We start from the raw sequence: 11,261 nt of genomic DNA, 5'->3' as shown, positions 1-11,261 counted from the left end.
AGCCCCCTCTCTTCTGACCCCCTCACTCACCCCCTCTGGCCCAGCCACTGTCTCCTCCGCTGCCCCCATGGATTTACTGGGCCCCATGGAAATGACGGAGGGTTCTCTCTGCTCCTTCGCAGCCGCTGATGACTTCTACGATGACCCGTGCTTCAACACATCGGACATGCACTTCTTCGAGGACCTGGACCCCCGGCTGGTGCATGTGGGGGGTCTCAGAAGCCAGCAGTGACAGCAGCGGAGAAGAGCATGTGCTGGCACCCCCGGGACTACAACCCCCTCACTGCCCCGGCCAGTGTTTGATCTGGGCTTGTAAAACTTGCAAGAGAAAGTCGGCCCCCACGGACAGACGGAAAGCAGCCACCCTGCGGGAGAGGAGGAGACTGAAGAAGATCAACGAAGCCTTCGAGGCTCTGAAAAGGCGGACTGTGGCGAACCCCAACCAGCGCCTGCCCAAGGTGGAGATCCTGCGCAACGCCATCCGCTACATCGAGAGCCTGCAGGCACTGCTGCGGGAGCAGGAGGACGCTTATTACCCGGTGCTGGAGCACTACAGTGGGGAATCGGATGCCTCCAGCCCCCGCTCCAACTGCTCCGATGGCATGGTGAGTGCGCCAGGGAGGACACCCTACCACCACGCCGCCCCGGACACTGTCGGTCCAAACCTGCGCAGGGCGAGTCGCCTCCTCCTGCCTTTCTGATAGCAGCTGCCTTCCGTATCTCCCCAGGCAGAAGACAAAGTCCTTTCTTGTGCCTTGAGCTCCAGCAGCAAAGGGAGGTGGGGTTCCTGCATGCCAGGATCTCTGGGAAAGAAGAAAAAACTCTTACACACTTTTTTCCCTGGGATGAGAAGTTAGGCAGGTCCCCTTTTGTCCTGGGGGAGCCAGGGGAGAGCTGCTGGCAGAGCACTTTGAGAAGCTGCCTGGGATGGGTACCTGGGGACATGATGGGGTCTGAGCCCTGCCTGTGCTCCCATAGCTGCTGGGGCATCTTTGTTTCCATCTTCTGCTGTACCATTACCTTTGAATCCTCTAAGGACAGCAGAGGAAGGTCCCCCTCGGTCATAGTAGTTACAGGGGTACTGATAAGAATCTGGGTTTTGTTTTCTGCGATTTGTCATGATAACAGCAGGAGGTTCCAAGCAACAGGAATTGTTTTTCTTGACCTCTAAGAAAAAGGTTCTCAATTTCTCCTCTCGCCATCCTCTCCATAGACATTTACCAGCAATAGGAAGGAGAGCCCAGGCTTTAAGGCCTGCTTGTACGTTATGTCAAGGGGAGAAGAAGGGTGGGTGCCAGACAGGGTGTCTCATCACTGCATTTTTGTGCTGGGACTATAGGCTCAGACTCTGGTCTGACTGCGGGGGTGAGACGCAGGAGTGCAGGGCAGCTGTCTGGGATGGGATATCCACTACACTTTAAAACCTGAGATTTTTTTCTGTGCTCTGGTGGGCATAATCATTAATGAGTTGAATACCTGCAATTATGAGACAGTTGTCAGATTGGAGAGAAGATTTTCACAAATGATCCTTTCTCAAAATACAGTGTTTTTCTTTTGTCACTAAGAGTAATTGCCTTGCGGATTAAGGTATTGGAAACAAATATATTGGTCAATGTTTTGGGGCTTTTTCTGTACAAAATGGAAATCAGAAGAGAAACTAAAGGAAATAAAAAGGGACAAATGTAGACAGAACCTTTTTGAGAGGAACTTATGTTTGGCAAAACCTTCAAAAATTAAAATAGAAAAACCTCATTCCCCCTTTGGTCTCCCTGTTGTAAATTGAAGATACACATAGGACAGTATCTGATCAGAATGCTGGAAAAACTCATCTCATTGATAAAGCTACAGCATTCGATGCAACAACAACGGTAATTTTCCTTTGGAACAGCTGTGCCACATAAAATATTCTGGGGTGAATCCCCTTCTAGCCAAGCTAAGTTCTACCACATTCAAAGAAACAACTTGATAGCATTTCAGCCAGGACTGTAATGATGGCACAGACTAGGGGCTGAAATATGAAATTGGGGTTGCTGGGATTTCAGTAAATGCTGTCCCCAGCCAGTGACCTCACTCAGATTGCTCTCCTTTCCAGATGGAGTACAGCGGGCCTCCTTGCAGCTCTCGCAGAAGAAACAGCTATGACAGCAGCTACTACGCAGAATCACCAAATGGTAAGTATGTGCCGTTAATGGCTCTGTGAAACATGGAGACAGAGGCAGTCAATGCAGCAGACTCTCCCGTGCCTTCTCTATCCCCAGTTGTTTAGCTGACCCCAGCTGGGCCGAAAGAGGAACCTGCCTTTTCAGCCAGCAAGCAGCTGATGCTAATAGAAGCATTGGATTTCTTCTAGATGTATTTTATAGCTGCATTTCCTATTTTGCAAATATAACATCTAGATAAAAATATATTTCTCCCTGCAATTAATTTTCAGTGTTTAACCATATTTTGCATGAAGACTCTTCTAACTCTGTCTGTCATTGATCCAAACTGGAGAAATTGCTGATTGATTTAAAATCTTCCCTTCCCTTTCTATGGACTAAAGTGAAGTTCTGGATCCACCCTGCCCTCAAAGCAGCATACTTTGTTGTTGTGTCTCTCTTCCATTTTGCAATTGCAATCTCTGTTTTCTGATAATTGGTGTTCTTCACCAATATTCATTTCCTCTGAATCTTCACATGCTCACAGAATCATACTGTCAGCCACTCACGGGGGTTTTATGAAAGAACTACATCCCACTGACGCTGAGTACCCATTGGATAAACTGAGCACCTTTTTGTCTGTTTTTTAGATCCAAAGCATGGCAAGAGTTCTGTTGTTTCCAGCCTCGATTGCCTCTCGAGCATTGTAGAGAGGATTTCCACAGATAACTCCACATGTCCTATACTGCCTCCAGTGGAAACTGTTGCTGAAGGGAGTCCCTGTTCCCCCCCAGAAGGAGCGAATCTGAATGATAGCGGAGCCCAGATTCCTTCCCCTACCAGCTGCACCCCACTTCCCCAAGATAACAGCAGCAGCAACCCTATCTACCAAGTGCTATAAAGGCAGGTCCGGCTTGACTGCGCTGAAAAGAAATTGCTCCATTCATCCACGCTCCGAGACCTGCCTTCTAAGACTGAAGAGACTTCTTAAGACTTGTTCCAGTTTTAAAATATCACTCAAAATTCCTTCAACTATATAACTTTTCAAACCTGTATTACTTCAAAATACACCCAGTTATTTATTGGTTGTTAAACTAAAGTTATTTAATATGTCTAGAGATAAAATTGTATACCATGAAATGGCCAATGTTTAATCTGGGCTTTGGGGAATAGGAACCTGGCTCTTGAAAGCAGAGGATAATAGAAATCTGCAGCAGTGGTGGCATGACAGATCCTTCCTATTACTCCTGTTCTGGCCAAAATAAGGTTGTGGACCATTTTTTATAAAACTTTTTGTATAATTGTAAATAAGAGTTGCTTTGCAAAAAAAAAAGGGGAAAAAAATAAGAAAAGAAAGAAAAAAAAAAAAAAGAAACAAAACCAAAAATTAAAAACAAAAGAAAAAGAGAAAAATTTAAAAAATATTTAATATTGCTTGGTTTGTTGTGTCAAACTTTAACTTTATATATTTATACGATGTGGTTGCCAAGAATGTTTTCAACAGTATTCTAAATAAAGACCCTTATTTATAAAAACTGTGGCGTTATCTTGACTTTCATTAGGGCTTCTAGAATTACTAGTGCATTTAGGAGTGGTATTAAGATCGCTGCCTTGGCAGGAAGAAGATACAGGCTCTGATTCAGCAAAGAAATCAAGAACATGCTTCAGTTGCACTACTTTCAACTACTTTGCATAAATGCATCGCCAAAAAGGGGTTTACTTTCTTCATATTATATCTTGGTCATTTGTAAACCAAGTCTTGTGCATCTGAGGTCTTTATTTAAAAGATCTGTAAGGTAAATAAGCGTGTTTTTCTTCTTCCCCTCAAAGTTTACAATTACATTATAGGACTTCATCTTAGAAAGATGTGTTAGAACTAGTAATCACTATAAATTAGACTCCTCAAATTCCAGTGCAGCTACTGTGACTTCAAGTCATATAACAGTATCTCACAAGACTAGGTACTACATTCTTGGACAAATGTTCAGATTTTTCCCAAGTTCTAATTTTCAAGTTTGTACCATGTTCATATGTTCTTAGGTGTTAGAAAATAATTGCAAAGTATTTTTTGTCATGAAGTTCAAGGTATAGATTCCTCAAGTTCAGGTTGAGGTATTCCTCAAGTTCAGGTTGGAATTTAGGCCAAAGATAGGCAGTTTTAATTTGGATTTGAACTTTACACATCTCTGGCAGCACTACTCCAGGGATTTACTTCTTGTTTAGAGCCTTTCTAAAAATAACCAGTGGGCTATGTTTCATTCAGTATATACGTGTAACCTTGCAAGCTTGCCATGAAACTGAAAAATGTTAAGCCCTGAGCAGGTTGTCATTGGTCAGCAGCCATCAGGGCATTTCTATACATTTGGACAAGAATAACCAGCAGCTACAGCCAATGTGAAACAACCAATTTCTTGTCATATCCCTGTGATTTATGGATTTTGTTTAAACATCACAGAAAAAAAAAGAACCCAACTCCACCCCCAAAACCAAACCAGATATCGTCATCAGCTCTAAATACTTTGATGATAGATTAGTTGCTGTACCCTCTCTTAGGTGACTATTAAAGAAGGAATTTGTGCAGCTCTTACCTCTTAAGCAGGAAAAAGAAAGAGGGAACAGCTAATTCCATAGGAATGTCTCCCACTCCTTTAGTCATGGGGACCTTGAAGATCAATGCTCCACAGAGAGGAGAAGAGTGAGTGGCCTTGTGTCAAGCAGAGCAACGTGCTTGCTTCTCCCTCCTCCTGGGGCAGAGGCATGCTTCAAACTTGCTGTCTTATCTGACACCAAAGGGGCAGGTAAGGTAGCAGCCATGGGGATTCCCTCCTCATCCATGCGCTTGTGGCCATGGTGGATGATAAATCGGCGTCGAGGCACAGGACCACTCTGCAGAGCAGGCCAGGCTCCCATGGATTGGAGGGGACTCTGAGGCAGGACCGGCCCCTCAACATCTTCATCAAAGTCCAACTTTGTAAGGGTGTCCCATTGATTTCACTGTGGGCAGAAAACAGTCCAGCCCATAGAGGTTGAGCTTACAGCTTTCAGTTTTCCATTAAAAATAAAAATTAAATTAACTTGACAATGTGCTAATTCATACTCGCATGAATCAGGAGGGTCTCTACTAAGATCAGAAAAATGCCCCAGGTTAGTTTGAAGCCAATATCTAACTTACAAAGTAACTTATAAAAACTAGAGACAGTTAGAGCCTCACAAATCAATGCCTCAGATCAACAATAAAATTTTCACTGCCTCCAGCAAACACTCGCTCAGGCCCACAACGCAAAAGACCAGAAGATGCTTTTGTGAAATACTACAGACCTTGCCATCCCCATACTCTGAGGCTGGTAAACATTAATTTTACTGTCATGAATGGCAACCAAGAAATACTCTGCCAGCTCAGGGACTACAGAGACTATACATACTGGCAGCACAAAGTCCATGCCCACCTCCCTACAGCACCCACTTCTGCAGGACACAATAGGTTTTACCTGGCCATAGAGCTGGCATGGCACAGCAGACACGGGGCACTTGTACTCAACAATGTACATGCAGTTCCATGTGAAGTCATGTATATTGCATTTCACTGATTTATTTTAGCAACCCAAGTTTCCACATACTGATGTTAATGTTACAACAGAGAACAAGCATTTAGCACATCCCAAAATAGATGGATGGATGAAGAAGAAAAAAAACATTCACAGATTTCCTATGCAGAGCCCATCTTTTTCCCATTGATGTCAGTGAGAAAAGTCCACTGGAGTAAGGCCAAAGGGCGTCAGTGCTGATAAATACACGTTAGGTTACAGCTATATTTATTTTTGAACTTAAATGAGGAAAATGTGTTCCCTGTGCAATTTCTTCCTGTCTATTTCTAAGGTAATATATTTAAAACAAATGCTTGAAGTTACTCTACTCCCCTGTGCATCAAGAGGACGGCACGTTACTGACAGAAGTATATCCCAGTCTATGTGCGCATATTTTGAAGCTGGAAATATTTGGATTCAGAGCTTTAACAGTGGCAGGGAACATAAGCAGACCTGAGGAACAGATACAAGAGTGATCCAACATTTACAAACTTTGATTCTTAAACTGGGCTCCTGAAGGTGTATTTAGGCATTTAGGGCTGATCTTAAACGACAAACTGCAGTCTAGCTTGGTCTAGGGAACACTCCGGCGTGGGCTACAGACTCACCAACAGCCTGAAATTCTCGGTTTATACCACACAGGTTCCAGCTGAATATTCTGCAGGATGGGGCACCTAAAGAAATACCGTCTGATTTTAAAAAAGCTGAATCCCGCAGATTACGCTGACATGCAGAGCCTGGCAGAAACTGGGGGTGGCTGCAAACCAGACCATCCTTTCCCCAGGCTGCCTCAGCAGGAGAGTACAGAGCCTGCCTGACCCTGGGTTTGGAGCTTTTCACTAAAGAAATTAGAATTGTCTGATGTTTCCTATGGAACGCTATATCCAAAGGCAAAGTCACACAGCTATAAATAACAGAAAGTAGCTGTCTTTGAACATAAAGATAAACGTGTATCTTGGAATGTTTGATTTCATTTGGTAATTTAAGAAAGCCCTTACTGGGACTGCATGACAAAACCAGTATTATCAGTTTACCTTATTCAAACTATTGCTATGGAAGAAGTGAAGAGGAATAAATTTATACCTCACTTATATATGCTAAGTGCTTTGCTTTTAAATTTCATCAGGTCATTTGCAAATATGAGGATGAAGAGGATCCTTTTTCTACTTTCAATATTTCACAACGAAAAAGTGCAATAAAGTTGCTGTTTTTTAAAAATAACAAAGTTATACACCGTTTCCGACATTATCACCGAAGCTCCTACAAAAAATTTTCACATACTGAAAATTCAATCTTAGGTAAAAGAAATATATGAACTATTCTTGGTATATTGTTCCTTTTAAAATATTTTATCATCTGTATCCAAAAAATATTAAAGAAATATTAAGTTGGCACTTGCTTTGCACCTGATTCTGCTTTTTAAAAATTACTTGTAATTTTAAACACAAGATAAAGACTTTACAAAACCCCACTGAATGTGGAAGGAAAAACAGTTTTCATTTTACAGCTTGTATTTTGCAGAGATTTGAAAAGGTCAAATTGTGCAACGGGCAAAACCCCCTCGTTTTACTCACAAAAATGGTATTATCATCTTCAGAAGAACTACATCCAAAAGTGAACAGACAAGCCAATATTTGTACCTCATACTGCCTGAATGTTAATGAGAAGAAATTCATATTTCCCTTCTGCTTAAAAATCATTAATTTGTTACTTGAAACCAGTGGCAGAACTTCCAACATCAGTGGGAAGAGTTTCAAGCTACTGCATGTAATACTGTCTGGGACAGCGTTCACGTAGTGGTGCAAAGTCATGATATCAAGTCCCTGCTGTGCCCCTTCACTGGTGCCCTGCTCACTGTCCCATTTCCATCACAGCCCCTTCGGATATGCTGATGCCCTGAGCACAACTGCACTGAACGACTCGGCAGGCTTTATGGCTCACCTGATCTTGAAATTACAAACAAGAAACTATCCCCATAGTAATGCTGAAAGTCTACAACATTTCCGAAATGTGTGGCTGATGCGGAGCCTGTGATGGCAGGAGATGGTATGAAGGTCATTTTGCAAAACTTGCATACGACAATCTTGACTTCGCTAACAGTAGGAAAATGGTCTCCGTACAGTCAGAGTGCAAATCTTTAGCGACACCATCTGCATTCACTGTGTGTTAAAGAGTGTGGGATGGAGAGAATAGGCCAAACATCCCAGAGATCATCTCATGAGGCATACCTGAGTACCTCATTAAGCACTATTTACTAATACTTCTCAGCTTGCCCTCTCTCAGCCTTTCAAATCACTTGTTTTCCAGTAAATCTGTTGAACAGTCATGATTTTCTCTCCTTGATCTATGCAGCACACTCCCTTCTCAAAAGGTTTGTTGCACAACTGGGAATGTCATTAAGTGGAGATCAATGGGTCTCCTTTCAATATTTGAGATTTTAAGGCTAATGAGGGAGAGAATGGTCCATAGTGTAATACAGAAGAGCCTCCAGATAGTTTTTTCCCACCCGGGTCCCACTAGGAATTAGGAATGCCTGGCATAAAGCCACCTGGGCCAGCAGAAGGAACCCAGAAATTTCCCTGTGGACCCAGAAATCTGCCTTTTGCATCCACAGACACTTCTGATTAAAGACCTTAATATTCTAAGCTTAATAGTGAAAACTGACGTAACCTGTAACCACAGGGTGACAGAAAGCCTCAGGGTTTTCCCAATAATACAGTCAGCATGGCGCTGAACTCACATTTTCTTTCTAAAATGTCAATAACTTTTATCTTCTACCTCCATCTTAGCAACATCATCAAGTGTGCTATTTTATGTAAGACTCAATGAATAACCCCACATTCATCAATAGGGAGGCAAATACTGTATATGAAGAGAAACTTTCCACTATTTATAAAAACATTATTAACAACTCTGGCAGACAATAACCCACTTAATCAGAAGATTGAGGGAGGTTGTGATTGTGGTTGCAGGGGTGGTGTTTTTTGCTTGGAGTCAGATTCACTCAGCGGTCTGTGTCTCAGCACAGTCACCTTGTGTTGCAAGTCCATGGCTGTAAAAGAGGGGGGTTTCCCAATCTCCAGGGACCAGATCTGGAGATGCTGAATAAAATTCTGGAATTGTAAAAACCTGAGATATAGTCCTCCCTAACCCACCTGAACTCACCTTGAGCTCTTTTTTGGTCCAACAGCAACATCTGCTGGACAAGACGTAAATTGCATTTCTTTCTGAAAGCGGTGAATTCAATGTTCTGTTTTCTCATCTTTCTATGACAGAAAATCTGTTGGTGGGGAAACAGCAAAAATATTCACGTTCTTCAGTCAGCACCTGGAGCTCCATGCACTACGAACAGCAGGAAAAATATGTTGGAAAAGCCAAGCTCTTCCCTGCTAAGAGACTTCTACAGAAACAGAGAGAAATATTGTAGGAATAGCAAGGGATTTCTTTTTTTTTTATTACTGCACAAATTTTGGGTTACCACTCTATTTTTTTTCATTTTAAATAAACAAGAAAGACAAAAGGAGAAAGAAAATGTTCTCTGAAGGCATTATATGGCCTGTGCTGCAAGCAATGGTCTGGGGAGAGGTAGGTTGCTTACCAGAAGGCAGGTGAGGCAGACGCACAGCAACAGAAGAGGACAGTGGGACCACGATGCAATTTGAAGGTGACATACCTAAAGATCATCCACCTTATACTTTGGCTGTACAGCAAAACCTTCCTTTCTTTCATACTGATGCTTTACTTCTGAATCCTAAAACAAATGCACTTGGCTGCTGCCATGACTGAAAGACAAAACTTAGAGAACTTGTATTTTGCCTGTGGCTTGGGATTCGTGTTCTGTGAGGACAGAAGGATCTTCATGGTTCACTGACAACCACTGTCTGCAGATCTCTGTGTCTGCCTGACTGTCAGGCCAGGCTGGGTTTTTTTCAGTTACAATCCATCACATTTGAGAACAAACACCCTGTGAGACCCATTTGTCCAACTCATGACCATATTCTTATATGTGGTTCTGTTTGAAGTAAAAGGTTTTGACTGTCACTGTGGGGCAGACTATTACAATCCTGCCATTTGCGAGAGGTTTTATTTTTAGTTGGTTCTTCATAGAAGAGAGTGAGTGGGCCTGTACTGGTAAAGCAATGGCTTTTTGTTACTAATGTCTTTACTTGGTCATATGCCACCTGTGGGTTTCCTGAGGCTGGAGCCTAGACAACCCATGTGCCTGTGATACTAGGAGGTACATTTGATTGCTACTTGCAGCACTGTAAGTGGAAACTACATTATTGCAATCAATAAGCAGTATGTGTGCTTTTTTCCCAGACCACTGGAGGGCAGTATTGCTATTAAAAAAAAAAAAAAAAGAGGACTGGGACATAATTTCGTTAGTGCACACACATACGTATTTTCTGTCTTAAACTTTTATATCTAACTCTTCCTCAGTTCAGGTACAGAGTATCATTTCACACCAAGACAACTGAAATTAATGAGCTGAATTGCTACCTAGTGTAAATTCATCAATCTTATTAACAGTTGTCATAGTATTGGCACCTTCATCTGCTGGAATTACCACAGCAAGTCCAAATTCATGGCTTGCAAAGATGCGCTTGTATGTGAAAAAACACAGGCTTCTATGCCTATGTGTTGGGGTATCCCTGTGAGTTCCCTGAAGGTGGTTAGAATGAAGACCATCTTAGAGCAAAAGCACTTACACAACAGCTGGTAGAGGGAGTCCTGTTCTTCAAACAGGGCACGTAATGCTCCCATTACAAATATAATACCACAGAAATAGAAATGTATGCAGGGAGGAAGATGTGTCGTACTGGTCACTTCAATTCTTTTGGAAAGGAAGCGCAGTATGTGCTGAGCATGCACACTCTGTGCTCTCGAAGGCTGTCCTCTACAGAACTAGACACTTCGAGCAGCTTGCAGTTTAAAGCCAGCTGCACAAAATGTAGTCCCAAACATGCCTTTCAAAAGCTTCACAAATGCCAATTACATTAAACGATATGAAAAAAGCAACAAAGTAATGCGCCTAATTAACAAAGCTAGAGATGGAGCCAGCCATTTGGTTTGAAGTACTTCCAAGAGAGATGTTAAATCCAACGGTCAGGGCAACTCTGGAAGAAATAAATTAACGTGCTGGGTTAATATTTCAAACTCTGTGGGAGTAAACAGTGTGTGTGGTGAGGGGAAGCAAAGGTAAAAATATCACAGGGTGCTATTTTCTTTGTTTATTTGCCAAGGACACTTTAGCTTTTGCCATTTATTATTCTTCATGGTATGCTAGAAAATATTCAAGAAGACACATAAAAGTATCAGCATTGCGTCACTGGATTTCCTAAATTTATCTTTTCCCCACCTGTTAAATCTTAGCTCAAGGTCAAGAGAAACCACCATTTTGAGTGAATGAATTATGGGATAGACACGTTCACGAAAAATACATTAGGGGTGTTCTTTTATCTTTAGTACTATGAGCAACCACAGCTTCCTCTCATCATAGGACTTCTCTGAGAAATAAGCTCTGGTGACTTGTTCAGAG

At 42.3% G+C, this 11,261-nt stretch overlaps 1 protein-coding gene across 1 annotated transcript; it reads left to right on the top strand.

The window, feature by feature from the left end:
- Nucleotides 1–67: 67 nt before the first annotated feature.
- Nucleotides 68–3,256, top strand: MYOD1 (myogenic differentiation 1). The gene is given in 4 exon segments (XM_009892016.1): nucleotides 68–216; nucleotides 218–605; nucleotides 2,093–2,171; nucleotides 2,789–3,256. Coding segments are annotated over 4 exon segments (867 nt in total). The 3' UTR covers nucleotides 3,040–3,256.
- Nucleotides 3,257–11,261: the final 8,005 nt, after the last annotated feature.

Source organism: Charadrius vociferus, unplaced genomic scaffold, assembly GCF_000708025.1.
Source record: "Charadrius vociferus isolate BGI_N301 unplaced genomic scaffold, ASM70802v2 scaffold179, whole genome shotgun sequence".
Taxonomy (NCBI): Eukaryota; Metazoa; Chordata; class Aves; order Charadriiformes; family Charadriidae; genus Charadrius; species Charadrius vociferus.
Note: the sequence above shows the minus strand (reverse complement) of the source record. Positions and strands in the feature narration are given on the sequence as shown.